The following is a 15,832-nucleotide window of genomic DNA, read 5'->3' as shown; positions in this document are numbered from 1 at the left end:
AATATATGCAAACCAGTAACTAAGAGCATCTCTTATTTAACACAGTCACGAAATACTGCTAAGATTCTGTAGTCTTAACAAAGCCTCTAGCCAGTTCAGTAGCAGTCTTCGAAACAAAGCCTCTCCCTTATCTAGAGTAAGCTTATTATTTTATTCTGACTATTGTAACAATCAACCTTTGATAATGTCAGGACCTTTTTGTTTAAAACGATACATATAATATAGCACGGACACAGCAGAGTGTTAGTCCTGCTTCCTGCCCCTGCCGCTGATCTGTCGGCTGCCCCTGGCAAAAATTCCATGGGTTCCAACCTGGTTTGGTCACTCAAGGTAGCTTTTATTAAAGGCACAGAACCAGTCCTGACTGCTCCATCCTTCATGTTCCCGGGGGTTGAGTTTCCAGCACTAACCCACTGGGCACAGTCAATCATCAGTCTGGGGCCCCAATTGACTTCACTGGGGTCCCTGAAAGTTCAGGTCCAGAGAAGCACACAGGATTCTGAGTCCTGGTCCATGGCACAGTCCTTTTAGGAAGGTCTGGTAAAGGTGGGTGAGGAGAACTAGGCTCCATGGTGCTGTTTTTCTCAGAGCTCCTTTTTTTCTCCCTGTTGCCACTTTGTGGCTATATCCGCTCATGGAAAAGGCTTCAGGAGTTAACCTAGAGGCAAAATCCGGAGCTGGAGTCCCAAAGGCAGCTCGTGTCGTTCTGCCAACTCCTGCGACATTGCTGGAACCAGTTGTATTGGATCTTGCCTTTCCATTGGACCATTTCAGCAATGTGGAGAGGGGGGATCTGCTGCTTGGGTAACAGCTTATCCTCCATATTACTTTATCCGGGCTTCATGCTCTGGAGAGGACACTCCTCGATTCCGAGCATGTTACCATAGTCTCTCTAGACTGAAGGATGCCTATAGAGAGCCACTTGTATGTCCAACACCAGAGCGGGGTTGGTGGCCTGCGTTGGACAGCCAGGATGCCAAGCCTTTGGTGATGCTTCACTGCTGGGGGCTTCACTGCTAGATCCTCAGGTCCACAATCCCTTCCATGGCCCAACAGGCTGGGTGGGAGGGGGTGGCTTACATTGTCCTCTACCCTGGTTTGTGTCTAGACAATATGGGATCCAAGTGCTCAGCTGCTTTTTCCCATGTGTCCCCTGCATCTGACATTGTTGATGACAATCCTGAGCCCTGCAATTCTCACCCTCTCATTCTCACCATTGCCTTTCCTCCAGCTGTCCTGTCTCAGGCACTTTCTCCACATGAGGTAGTGAATGCCTGCCAGCTAGGGGCCCATGAGACTCAGGCTCTCCTGGGCTCCCTGGGCTTATGGAGAGGGCTCAGGTGGCTTGTTGGGTGTGCTTGAGATACAATCTGTCAGCACTCCTCTTTTATAACACAAAATTTGTAATACTACTATTATTAGTTGTATTTATAAGCCGCATTTCTCCCAACAAGGGAGGCCACATGGCATTGGCACTTATTTGATATTAGGTGACAATGGGAGCTACATGATACTACCCTATCTGCTTGGTAAAAATTTCAGCTTTATTGCAGAACTTGCACGGAACCTACCCCTACAGGCAAGTGCCTCAATGGTGTCTTCACCCTAAGCCAACAATGAATTGAGACTAGTTACTTTGCCTAAGAGTGATCAGAAAGACAACAATTTCATCAAAGCAATGTGATTGGATGAAAAGTCTCTGATGTCCCAATTACTCAATTAACACAAGAGCTTTCTGCCTTACCTCTACGTGTGAACCAAATGGCTCTGCCCACCCCAACCCCATCATCAGGTATGACAAATTAGCCATGTCTGTATTTTGTACGGGAAAAGCTGGCAGTTAAGTACTTAAGTACTCTTCCTATGTGTCAGTGACAGTTAAGAAGAAGGACTGCATATGTGATACAACCTACAGTTAAAGTGACAGACATTTTCAGCATGATTCCACGCATGCTGACTTCGAACTGAGAAAGCACTGTGTTCAGCAGGGGTGAATTTAGCCCTATAAGAAGATAAAAACAGACTTCTAGATGAGACCAAACATCCATGTCGTCCAGCAGAATCCCACAGCAGACAACTAGATGTTTATGGGAAACCCAGGTTAGGGTGATAAGGATTGCATATATTAACTACACTCTCTCAATTTGAAGATGCTCTCCATTGGCAAGCAAGGATTATACTTATAACATAAAGACTAAAATAATCTCAGTAGTGTTCCCTCTCTCCTAGGAAATCTGGCACAATTCTGATAACTATCTGCAGCATTAACATATCCCATATTTGAGGAGTCAATCATTTAATGATGCCTGGGAAGAATACGTCATAAAAAACGTAACACTTGAGATCCACACAGGTTATTCTATATATGTTCCCTTGCCCAATTTTTTTTATTTTTCATAATGTTTTATTAGCAATGAGTGGTTGCATTTTTCTTTGATTGCCTTTACTTTATAGTATTTGATGCCAGAGGATATTATCTGTTGTTACACACAACTTCAGGAACATGTTTACTTATTCCTCTGCCAATGAGGTGTATGCCATCCTTTGCCAACAAAGTCCTTCTGCATTCTCCATTGGACAAATGGGACAATAAATGAGCAAAATAATGAATGGTCCGAATCGGCGTTCCGAATCTAAGTCGCACTGACCACGTGACAACGGAAACTGTCTTCGGACAAACGCTGGCTCTACGGCTTGGAAACGGGGATGAGCACCGCCCCCTAGAGTTGAACATGACTGACTAAAATGTCAAGGGGAACCTTTACCTTTACCTTTAATGAATGATCACAAATTTGACATCAGGAATGGTGGTATACAGAAACTAGTTTCAAAACATTTCAATTTACTTGGATACTCAAATAACCATTTTGGAATATATATGTATGTTGGGTCAAATTCATGTTGGTAGCTTTGATGACAGTGTCCAACCATCTTGTCCTCTGTCGTCCCCTTCTCCTCTTGCCCTCACACTTTCCCAACATCAGGTTGTTTTCCAGGGAGTCTTCTCATGAGATGGCCAAAGTATTGGAGCCTCAGCTTCAGGATCTGTCCTTCAAGTGAGCACTCAGGGTTGATTTCCTTAAGAATGGATAGATTTGTTCTCCTTGCAGTCCAGGGGACTCTCAAGAGTCTCTTCCAGCACCACAATTTAAAAGCATCAATTCTTTTGTGGTCAGCCTTCTTTATGGTCCAGCTCTCACTTCCATACATTGCTGCTGGAAAAACCGTAGCTTTGATTATGCGGACCTTTGTCGGCAAGGTGATGTCTCTGCTTTTTAAAATGCTGTCAAGATTTGTCATCGCTTTCCTCCCAAGAAGCAGGTGTCTTTTAATTTCGTGGCTGCTGTCACCATCTGCAGTGATCATGGAGCCCAACAAGGTAAAATCTGTAACTGCCTCAATATCTTCCCCTTCTATTTGCCAGGAGGTGATGGGACCAGTAATAGGGACCAGTGGCCATGATCTTATTTTTTTTGATGTCGAGATTCAGACCATCTGTTGCGCAAAAAGCCTACTACAAAATCAGATTTGAAAGTGAAAAAGATGAGATAAGGTATGTTTGGATATTGGAGATTTACTTAAAAGGACTGAATATCAACCGAGGATATTGAAGTCGTTATCAAGTGTGAAATCCTATATTGATTCCCACAGTTTGCCACCTATTGTCTACTACGGTGCTGTTACCTTGTAGACTGATAATTGATATTATTCACAGCCTGACAGCTATTCCTTTACTTATGAACCATTGTCACTTTGCTTATTATCTATATCCCCACTTGGACAGGATACCATATATAAATATGACAGTCATTAACTGTTACTCTTATGTTGGAAGAAGTGGACTTTATCCATGAAAGCTCATATTAAAATATAACAGTCTTTAAGATCCTGCAACATTTTAGCCTGAAATCTTTTGCACGCATGACAAGTGTATACAAGAAAGAAAACAACTACCATTATATCCGTTGTTAAACTGGATGCCACTGGGTAAAATGCATATTCTGTCATAGTCAACATTTTTTTAATTATGTATGAAGTACAGTGTAAGCTTTGTTGCTGTTCCCTATCCAGTCCCCCTGCACACGATCCATTGCTTTGGACCTGTGGACAATGACACTTGAAATCATTTTATCATCACTGTGCAAACAGCAACGGCAAAGAGTGGCTTGAGAGTTGCAAACCACCATAAAGATCTAGTTTCTTCAATAATTGCCTTTGACAGCAACTGATAAACGGAAGATAACATGCTTCGACACAACCTGTTCTGCTGTAATGATAGAGGTGACATGAAAGCATTGCTAAATAGTCTGGTGCTTAGGCCTCAGTCTTCTAGATTTGTGTCAGTGGGGACTGAATTACTGAGCTGCTTCGTCTGACAGAGAGACATGTCTGTTGGCAGATGGCTCATTGTCCCCCCTCCGTTGTTAGTTGTGCTAATAGTGTGGATGACAACTGTCTGGCATTGCAACAGCTAATTAAATTGCCCGAACAGTACAAAAATCAAAGATTCCAGATACTGGAGAAACACATTTGGTTATCTGAGCTTCAAATGGGAAACAAATTCTTATTGTTATAAGAACGAGAGGGCAAAGCTCCAGTGACTTTCTGTTTCCTTTAAACATTTTTTCATTAGCAAGGGAAACCACAGAGCAAGGACAGATCAATCAATTGCTAGTCAAATGTGACAGAAACAGAGGAGGAAAAAGGAGGAACCTACAAGAGGAGAGAGAGAGGAAAAGAGAGACCGATTTCTTTGAAAGGAGCAATACTTTTCATGCCATTGGCAGCATGCACTGTAGAGCTGCACACTAATCAAGGAGTCCTGCCAGTTCCAAAGCAACACTGGGCTAGCACTGAGCAAGTACAATCCACGGCTGCATCCCTTTTGATTTTCCCCTCAGAAAACAAAGCTGTATGGCAGTTGTCTTAATCAAAAGATGCCAAGCAGAGGAGATAGGCCTATATTGAAACAGAGCTGGCATTTCTCACTGGACCCTGATATGGGAGATGACCACCACGTCTTTATTGGGCTGTTGCAGAAAACAAGAAGAGTGCTTTCTCTTTCTTGAAAGCATGGGAAAATGCATGTCCTATTCACCTTGAACAGACAGCAGTGCTAGGCTTAGAAAAGTGTCTTCAATCAATAGTCTCCTTTGGGTTCAATAATTTTCCAAGCACGGAGACTTTAAATCCTTCCAGTAAAACCTAATAGTTTCCAGATACAGGCAGAACATCCTTTCTTCCCAATACAGTGAGGCAATGTAAGATATAATCTGATTTTTTTTCATTTAAGAAGAGAGGCAAAATTTTCCAATGGTCCAAGCATTGGAACATATATTAAAATATTACTGTCTATAATGTTCTGCAGGCAGACTTCCATTCTTCTCTCGACGTCCTCACAGATCAGTACACTCCAAAACCTGCACAAGCTTCCCTCTTCAGAGAAGATTTTTGGGAAAGCAGTCAGTTGAAAAAGGGGAGTAAACATCCCTTCCCTGTTCTGATGAGGGCTGCCTGTTCTGACAGCAAGATGAATTATGGGGATACCATTGTAAAGCTTCTTTATTCCAGCTTTCTCCTAAGACTCAAGGCAGCTCACAAAGAGATAATTCTCCATATTACAGGTAAGCCAATGTTTAAGATCACTATGGATAGCCTTGAATAATTCATGTGGCTTGCTGGTTTAAAATGAAAGAAGTCCATATACTTTTTTTTTTTTGCTCACATCATTATTTCTATACATTTACATGCCAACAGAATTGGTCCATGCCTTTTGTTGTACATGTCAGAGGACTATTATAAAGGTACAAAACCCTGAATTGCTAAACTAGAGCAATAAGTCAAGACCACAGAGGAGACAAGAGTTACTCTTTACCTCTCATACAAGGTTCACATTTAGAAATGCCAGACAGAACTTGCAGTGCAATCCCATGAATGAATCTTACAAGCACACGTATAAAAAAAGGTGCTTGATCTTCCTCTCAATCTAGAAGCCTTCCAATAGCAGACTTGCAAATGTTGCTTGCCTTTACTGTACTGCATTGACAAGAGACAGATGATGATTTGTACCTTATTCAGAAGGCAAAGAATATATAACATTCACATTCCAAAGTACCGTACTCTTCTTTCTGCTAACTGCCCTTAGCTGCCAGGAACATAGTTCATCATAACCCGTTTTTAGGAGGAAAAAAGTAATGATTCTCAAGTATTCCTAAATACCTAAATGAATTGGTTAATGATTTTCCATCCCATGACAACCTGCTCATATTTGAAGTTCACCTGAAATAAGCAGTATATTGTACTAACACTAAAAGTACAAACCATGCTGTAAATGCAAGCAGAATATGACCATCTTTGACTCTGTAATACAACCTGTCTCTTTGCTCATGCCTGGAAAATGAACTGCTATACGTCAGCAACATGAATCTCAATCTGCTGTGCACTATAATATTCACCAAATGCTGTAGGAGTACACATAAATTTTAACAATTCCTCCAGGGACAGGGTTGAATAATTAAAATTTTCAAGGCTTGGTCCACAGAAAATCATCTGTAATATACACAGGAATTTAACCATTTTTTCTCCCTGGACAAGTATTTCAGAAATAATTTGTGAGTGTCTTTGCATTCAGCCACTGTTTTACAATACAACTGCTCAACCCACTGTCTATACTGTACAGCTTTTCCTCCTGATATTCTGTAATGGGAAAATCATAATACATTTGATTCACACAGCCTAGTTATATCTATTATGATGGTATAAAGATATTACACAGCAACTGGTGGGAATGCTTTTCAGCATGGTTGCTGTCCATACATTCTGTTCCTTACACCATTTTGTGAATCCAGAACTGCACAACTTATGATTCAGCAAAACAAATACACTCCTCATCTGAGGTGTTGTGCTTCTGCCCTACCTGTGTTACCACAATTCTAGCCACAGAGTGACATCACTGTTTTTTTTTTCTCTTCCTGCTATAGTCTAGCATTGGTGGCAAGATGGTTGTGGCAAAGTGGCCACACAGATTAGGGAAGAAAGGCTTAGACAAGCCAGTATGAACGTTTTCTTCCACTCACTTTTAGTTTTATCCTTTGGAGCTGCCAGACAGCTTCATGGAAACAGACTTGATCACTGGGTGAGGAAATGAACCCCTGTGGTCTGTGTGCCCCCCGAGCCTCCAGCACCCTAATGATTTTGGTTGTTTACTTAAAATGCTGTAGGGCAGCAGTGTTTTGGCTCCCTGCCCTGTTTTAGGCTGTTGCCCCCACCCCAAGCTTGAAAAAGGGCCCTTCCAAGGCATAAAACAACTCAAGGAGGGCCAATACCAGTAGAAACTAAAGTAAAAATATACTTTAGTTATGGGGAAAGGGGCCAAAATCCCACATGGGGTTGTGTATGCACATGTGTTCCCTTTGAATCTCCAGAAGATGCTGATATCTCCTTTAAAATACAATGAACCTTCAGCAAGTGTGTCTCCCAATAAACATCTCATCTGCTTTATTCTATCTCTATTTGACTGTCTGGAATTTGGGTGTTCCTGCCTTGGAGCACATGAACAGCCAGACTGATATATAGGCCTCTGAAATAACTTATATTCCTCTTTAAATGGAGCTGCTGACTGTAGAGTTGTATCTGAAAGTCACCTGTGGGATGATGCAGGGATGTGAAAACATGCTTTCATTGACTGGCAGAAATGGCAAAGTAAAAACAACCAACCAAAACAAGCCATTCTCCCCCAAACCATTTATTGGCTTTTGGGAGATTTTCTTATCAATCAGCTAGACAAAGCGCTCTGGATTTTGTCATATCAAAACTTAATTCTTTCATTTCTTAAAAAAAAAAATGACCCAAGAGACACACATCCTATTTCCTTTAAGGCTGTATAAAGCAATGCACTCTTTAAAAACGGCACCCTGTCTTTTAGTTTTTTAAAAATTGACAAGTCAGCTAAAGGTTTGTTTCTCTTAATGCATAGGGTAAATAGGTTTTCTGGAGGAGTAATCCAATTTCTCAAATTTAATTTCACAAAGATGCTACATAATATCCATTACAGCAAACACGGTCCTGCAGATTTGATTAGTGGCCTCTCTGGACCTGCTTATTCCTGAGCCGAAAGTGCAGGGCAGCCGGGATAAATGAATTACCTGAGCAACGGAACTTCTTGCTCTTGATCTGGCTGATTCGTTTGTTGGCAAGGCGACGTGGGCTGCTGCATCGAGCGCCGCTGGTTTCTATTGGATTATCCTGCAGGTAATCAGCCAGCCACTTCAAATGGCAGTCGCACACAAATGGATTCTGAGCTAAATGCCTGCAAGAGGGATGGGATGTTTAACCAGAAGTGACCTGTGACACTGTACTCCATCATCGTATTTTTACGAACACAAAACTGAAGAGTGGAGTAATTGAATCAGCTTCCAATACACAAGGCCTGGCGGAAGGTGCAGGGAGCAGCAGCTGAATGGGAGAAATTCTATGAGCCATCTTCCCCCCCCCCACCTTAGCTCATTAAATCCACAGTGAACCTCCACCCAGAAGGAAACAAAAATTAATATAGCAAAGCCCGCTTTTAAAGGGCATAGGCCTTCTGTCTACAACAGCTACGGCTTTCAGTGGTGAGCCTCACACAAGATGTTACAGCCAAAAGATCTTTTTTTCAGAAACAGAAAGTTTGGAGGAACTTTTATCACAGATCTAGTTTTCTAGAAATCAGAGCATATGCAAGTAAAGCTAAGTTCTCCCAGGCCAGGAGGTATAGCTGATAGATCAAACAGAGGACTGCTCTTAATGACTGAATTGAAAATGTAATCATATCAGTCAAGATATGGTTCCATGCCATGAATCTGACCTGGAATGTATTTACTGTTCTGCACTAAATTTAACTTTTCAAACACCATTAGCCATGACTAATATGCTTACAAAAGGGTAGGGAATATCTGACAAGCCAACACTAGTTTTGAAGGGCTTGAATTTAACCATCCAGCAACAAGATCATTTATATTTAATCTGTGGAAACATCTATTATGTTGTATTATCTGGGACTGTTCTCCCGCTTGGCATTACGAATGAATAAAGGAGGGGAAAAAGTCTCTCCTTTTTGTTAATCAAATAACAAAAAAGATTATCATGAGCCCCACAGATTTTTTTTTCATGAATGTATAGCACTCCCTGAATTCCCTGAGCATTTTTCAATGTTTTAATGTATAGAACAAATTTATCTACAGATCCGAATTATTGCTACATGCATAACAGCCAAATAAAGTGGTATGTACAGGTGAAGTATCCCAGGAACATTTCCAAATAGCCACTGATGCAACAATCAGCTACTAACATGCTCTTTGTGTGGATTAACTTGTACTATGTGGTGTGTTTCCATGCCAAGAATATTTGATTGCACGGTCCTTGAAGCCAAATTAATCAATGTGGCAGATTGGTGTACACAAAGTAGATCACATTATAGAACTACTGCTGTTTTTAGGAGGCTTTCTGTGGTTCCCTAAAGCAGCTGCTCCATACAATTAACCATTTTGTGTGCAGAGGACATAAATGTATATGGTTTTGGTCACTGTGTAACAGAAGGGATTGTTACACAGCCTACAGTCCAACCAGGGGAGGTGCCTTATCCTAAAATGAAGACAGAGAGGAGAATGGTTTCCTGCTTGGGCCATGAGCATCTTGTGTAGTTAGTGCCACTGAAATGCTCGTAATGTTTAAGTGACTGAGTTGTTGAGGGAGCAAGAAAAGAGAGAATACATGAATCAGCTTTAAACTCTCTCTTCTGACCTCAGGAAGTTCCACTTAATAATATTTTAACCAAAAGCAGTTCTCATGGAGCCAAGCCGCCTCGCTCTTAAAAACAAAACAAAACACAATCCCTCACAGTTTTGTGATGAACAGTTATCCAAGAAAGTGTCAAAAATGGTATATACAACATATCTAATAAAAATAAAACAATTCTGCCTCCTTTCTTCATCTTTAAAATATGATACCACATTTCATTGCAAGACACAAAGGAAACAAAAATATATGAAATTGATATTTTGAAAAATAATGTTTTAACAGGGACTACATGACCAAAAAAATGTATGGTGATATGCAGCATTTATTCAGATAGTGGGAATATAATTGTGAAATGAATTTCATTTCACTTGAGATATAGAACGTTCCACAAGATTGACAGTGAAAATTTTAGTTACACAAAGTCTTTAACCAAATGTTTCTAAAGGGAAGTAATTTGAGACCAAGATGGAAGAAAATAATTTAAATGTGAAATAGAATCCAATGGATCTTTGGTGCCTGGCTTTGGAGTTCATTTTTTAAACATCATACCATAGGTTGTACAAGCATCTTCTCTCACACTGTTGCAATGAAAGGGAAATTTATTCAGGGTGGGAATGGGAGCTTGGTTCCGATCTTGTCAACTGCAACAGTACTTATTGTTGTCTCAAACTGTTTGTGTCAGTGATGAAAATGGAAAAAAAAAACCCTTATCCTTTGTTTTTATTTTTAGAAAACTAATAAAATAGGCAATTTTTAAAAAAGATACTACCAGCAATTTCCCACTTCCCAAGGTTCTTCAGTCTCCCCACTCCCTCCAGGCTGTCACTTTTGTGTGCTGAAAGTGACAATAGAGGATGAGGATAGGGTGTTCCTCTCCTTGCATGTAGGTCCTAGATCCTTATCTAGCAACTGAATAGGGCTATTGTGCATTCAGATATAATATTACTCAGACATAGGAGATTGAGACAGGAGCACAGAATTATACATGTCCTGGATCTATGCAGACATTTACAAGGAACATCCTCTGATGGAGAATGCAGACATGAGATGCAATATTCCTGGATACTCACAGAGTTTGAATTGATTGGAGAGGCGTGAAAAGCCCTTTGCTGATAGTCTGGAGTTTATTGTCATAGAGAGATAACAAATTGAGATTATGCAGATCTTGAAATGTGTTTACCCGCAGACAATTGATTTTATTCGCATTGAGAAGACTGCAAATACAAAAAAAGACAACAAAACAGATATTTATATTTGTGAGGGCAACATAAAGGAATTTATTTATTTATTTATTTATTTATTTATTTATTTATTTATTTATTTATTTATTTATTTATTTATTTATTTATTTATTTATTTAAAAAATGTATGACACCTTTCTCCCAAAGGATCAAAGGCAATTTACAGCATTAAAAAAAAATCAAAGTTAAAAAGCAAATAGTAAATTATTACAATATTACAAAGCATTAAAAACTATCATATTAAAAACTCCTAAGAACAATATTAAAAATACAAGTAAAACACAGAATAAAATGAAAACTGAGTGCTGTGACTAGACACAGACACGTTCTTACATTGAGAAAGTGATTATTATGTAAAGGTAAAGGTAAAGGTTCCCCTTGACAATTTTTGTCCAGTCGTGCTCGACTCTAGGGGGCGGTGCTCATCCCCGTTTCCAAGCCATAGAGCCAGTGTTTTGTCCGAAGACAATCTTCCGTGATCACATGGCCAGTGCGACTTAGACACAGAATGCCGTTACCTTCCCACCGAGGTGGTCCCTATTTATCTACTTGCATTTGCATGTTTTCGAACCACTAGGTTGGCGGGAGCCTTGACAAGCGACGGGAGCTCACTCCTTTGCGTGGATTCGATCTTATGACTGCTGGTCTTCTGACCCTGCAGCACAGGCTTCTGCGGTTTAGCCCACAGCACCACCACGTCCCCCTGATTATTATGATGATGTATTTATTAACTAGAAATATTTATTTTCCATTTTATATCAAAAGATCTCATGATGTGTTACCGCTAGCAATTTAAAAACAATGAGAAACGGTTTAAATCATATAAAACAACATTGAGACCATTTAAAATTGTTTACTTGCAGCTGAACTTTACACCTTACTCTGCCCAGAATATGGGCAGTACATGACAATACATGAAGTTAGCACAGAACCTCTGCATTTTAGTGATCAAAGAACACACCAAAATGTAAGCTGGCTATTGCATTTTGCACCAGATATATGGTCCACTGTACCTTTACTTTCCACACTAGCCAAAAATCCAGCAGGATGCCATGGCCAAAGATCTCAAATGCCACTGTATAATCCAGCTGAGACTACAGTGATACATTCACACATACCCCTTCTGCTTCCTAATATAGGCAAATGACTAAAACTATCCCTGAACCTAGTTTATAGACCATGTAATTAATCAGAAGAGTCTTAGGACAGATCATATCCATCATGATCCACAAGAACACTACCATGCGGTAGAATCTCTTCCATTGGGTAAAAGAGGCACTGTTCCACCTGAGACTGAAGCTACCCAAACCAGCTTACTCTTGGCTGTCCTCTCACCAAAAGCACAGCCTTGACCCATGTGTGAACACATGCCTGTGTGTATATGAATATCTGCTTTTACTTCTGGCTTGCTTATGATAGTTTGTTCTGCCCTCCTCCACACTAATCACAATGAGCACACTCTGCCACTGCTACTCCATGTTTATTTTGGGCCACTGCCCACCTCTAAACTTGCTAATATTCTCGCATATTTTTCTTGTAATTTTATTGTACAGTGGTGATGGCAGATCAAAGCCAATTGCAATAAACCACATGGGAAGATTCAATAGACCGTGGCTGAAATCCCACTGGCATAAATATCCCTGCAGAAGGGAGATGATGTAATAAGCAGAGATAGATTTTTGGAAATTAAACAGTTCCTACTTCTATCCCACAGTTCACACAGCTCCTGTATAATCCCTTTCATCATGTGGAAGCCATGGGAATCATGGGATGGAAGGAGGAAGTCTTCAATTAAAAATCACTGCCATCAGGATGACATTACCAGCAGCAGGATCTTTAGATAATTAAAGACTTCCTCTACCCGTCCTGTAGTTCCATGGCTCAATGACAATTTTCTATCACAGAAAAGCAAGGAAACAGTTAATATATACTGATAAACCAAAGCCTGGTCTTTCTTGGAATCTCCTCTTGCATCTGAACCTGAGTTAGTTCAACACAGGAAGATGTTTTTATACTACCTTATACTACTTCTAGTTCTCAGAGTTCAGATGTGATGGGGATCTCTGGTTACTATGAAAGTATAATGCTTCCAATCATTTTCTTTGTTGAGAAGGAATAGATCTAGTACTAAGACTCACTATTGTAATACATGTATTACAATGCATTACAGCATATAATACCAGCCCATTGTTTACTTATAAATCCAGTAAATAAAGACAAGAATTTTGTGCACTGTTGATTTGGACATGCCAAAAAGATGATCAATTGTACCTTTTAATACATTAAGTACAAGGTTCTGCCATCTTTCTCTAAAATAAAAATAAATATGCAATAATATGCCACAGTATATATCCCAAACTGTTTTGTATCATAACATTAAAATAACTTATAATGAAATATAAACTTTTCTAAGTGATAAATACCACATCTCAACTCATTTTCAATAATAGGCAAAACCCTACTATGTAAATTGGTACTGGTGTAAATTGCATTTACCCCTTCACAGATTGCTGCCTTGTTGTGGCAAAGAGACTTGAGTAACTCAGAGAAGCTATGGGCTATGCCGTGCAGGGACACCCAAGACGGGCAGGTCATAGTGGAGAATTCTGACTAAATGCGATCCACCTGGAGCAGGAACTGGCGTGCCACTCCAGTATTTTTGCCAAGAAAACTCCATTGATAGAAACAAAAGGCTAAAAGATATGACGCTGGAAGATGAGCCCCTCAGGTTGGAAGGCATCCAACATGCCACTGAGGAAGAGCGGAGGACAAGTACAAGTAGCTCCAGAGCTAATGAAGAGAATGGATCAAACTCCATGGACAGAAACAAAAGGCTAACTATGGTTGGATGCCAATAACACTGTACAGGAGGCAGCAACAAAAACCATCCCAAAGCAAAGTGGCTGTCAAAGGAGGCCTTACAAATAGCAGAGAAGAGAAGGGAAACAAAATGCAAGGGAGATAGGGAAAGTTCCAGAAAACTGAATGCTGACTTCCAAAGAATAGCAAGGAGAGACAAGAGGGCTTTCTTAAATGAACAGTGCAAAGAAATAGAGGAAAACAACAGAAAGGGAAAAAACCAGAGATCTGTTCAAACATGTTGGAGATATTAAAGGAACATTTTGTGCAAAGATGAACATGATAAAGGGCAAAAATGGTAGGGACCTCACAGAAGCAGAGCACATCAAGAAGAGGTGGCAAGAATACACAGAAGAATTACACCAGAAAGATCTGGATGTCCCAGACAACCCAGATACTGTAGTGTGGTTGCTGACCTTGAGCCAGAGATCCTGGAGAGTGAAGTCAAGTGGGGCTTTGAAAGCCTGGCTAACAACAAGGCCAGTGGAGGTGATGGCATTCCAGTCGAACTATTTAAAATCTTAAAAAATGACAACGGTAAGATCCTGCACTCAATATGCCAGCAAGTTTTGAAAACTCAGCAGTGGCCAGAGGACTGGAAAAGATCGGTCTACATCCCAATCCCAAAGAAGGGCAGTGCCAAAGAATGCTCCAACTACTGTTCAATTGTACTCATTTCACACACTAGCAAGGTTATGCTCAAAATCCCTCAAGGTAGGCTTCAGCAGTATGTGGACCGAGAACACCCAGAAGTACAAGCTGGATTTCAAAGGGGCAGAGGAACTAGAGACCAAATTGCTAACATGCGCTGTATTATGGAGAAAGCCAGAGAGTTCCAGAAAAACATCTTCTTCTACTTCGTTGGCTACGCATAAGCCTTTGATTGTATGGACCACAGCAAACTATGGCAAGTAATCAAAGAAATGGGAGTACCTGACCAATTTATCTATCTCCTGGGAAATCTATATGTGGGACAGGAAGCAACAGTTAGAAGTGGATATGGAACAACTGATTGGTTCAAAATTGGGAAATGAGTACGACAAGGCTGTATATTGTCTCCCTGCTTATTTAATTTATATGCAGAATACATCATGCGAAAGGCAGGACTGGATAAATCCCAAACTGGAATTAAGATTGCTGTAAGAAATATCAACAACCTCAGATATGCAGATGATACCACTCTGATGGCAGAAAGTGAGGAGGAATTAAAGAACCTCTTAATGAGGGTGAAAGAGGAGAGCACAAAAATTGTATGAAGTTCAACATAAAAAAAACTAAGATCATGGCCACTGGTCCCATCACCTATTGGCAAATGGAAGGGGAAGATATGGAGGCAATGACAGATTTTACCTTCTTGGGCTCTATGATCACTGCAGATGGTGACAGCAGCCACAAAATTAAAAGATGCCTGCTTCTTGGGAGGAAAGCGATGACAAACCTAGAGAGCATTTTAAAAAGCAGAGACATCACCTTGCTGACAAAGCTCCGCATAGTCACAGCTGTGGTTTTTCCAGTAGTGATGTATGAAAGTGAGAACTGGACCACAGTTCTCACTGACTGCCGAAGAATTGATGCTTTTGAATTGTGGTGCTGGAGAAGACTCTTGAGAATCCCCTGGACTGCAAAGAGAACAAACCTATCTGTTCTGAAAGAAATCAACCCTGAGTGCTTACTGGAAGGACAGATCCTGAAGCTCAGGCTCCAATACTTTCGCCATCTCATGAGAAGAGAAGACTCCCTGGAAAAGACCTTGATGTTGGGAAAGTGTGAAGGAGACAACAGAGGACAAGATGGCTGGGCAGTATCATCAAAGCTACCAACATGAATTTGACCCAACTCCGTGAGGCAGTGGAGGACAGGACGGCCTGGCATGTTCTGGTCCATGGGGTCACAAAGAGTCAGACACGACTTTATGACTAAACAACAAATTGGATTTGGGTACTGGGAACAATTAA

General features: G+C 40.6%; 1 protein-coding gene across 2 annotated transcripts in view; it reads right to left on the bottom strand.

Annotated features, from left to right (window-relative positions):
* Positions 1-15,832, bottom strand: part of SLIT3 (slit guidance ligand 3) — a 595,328-nt gene that overhangs the window by 161,152 nt on the left and 418,344 nt on the right. For both annotated transcript variants that reach the window (XM_020780501.3, XM_078385818.1), the window contains 2 exons: positions 10,848-10,991; positions 8,145-8,308 (listed from right to left, as the gene is read on the bottom strand). In XM_020780501.3, coding sequence (XP_020636160.3) covers positions 8,145-8,308; positions 10,848-10,991 — 308 coding nt within the window. The remainder of the gene's footprint in view (positions 1-8,144; positions 8,309-10,847; positions 10,992-15,832) is intronic.

Source organism: Pogona vitticeps, chromosome 2 (genome assembly GCF_051106095.1).
Source record: "Pogona vitticeps strain Pit_001003342236 chromosome 2, PviZW2.1, whole genome shotgun sequence".
Taxonomy (NCBI): Eukaryota; Metazoa; Chordata; class Lepidosauria; order Squamata; family Agamidae; genus Pogona; species Pogona vitticeps.
The sequence above is the reverse complement of the archived record's forward strand: the minus strand, read 5'-3'. Positions and strand labels throughout refer to the sequence as shown.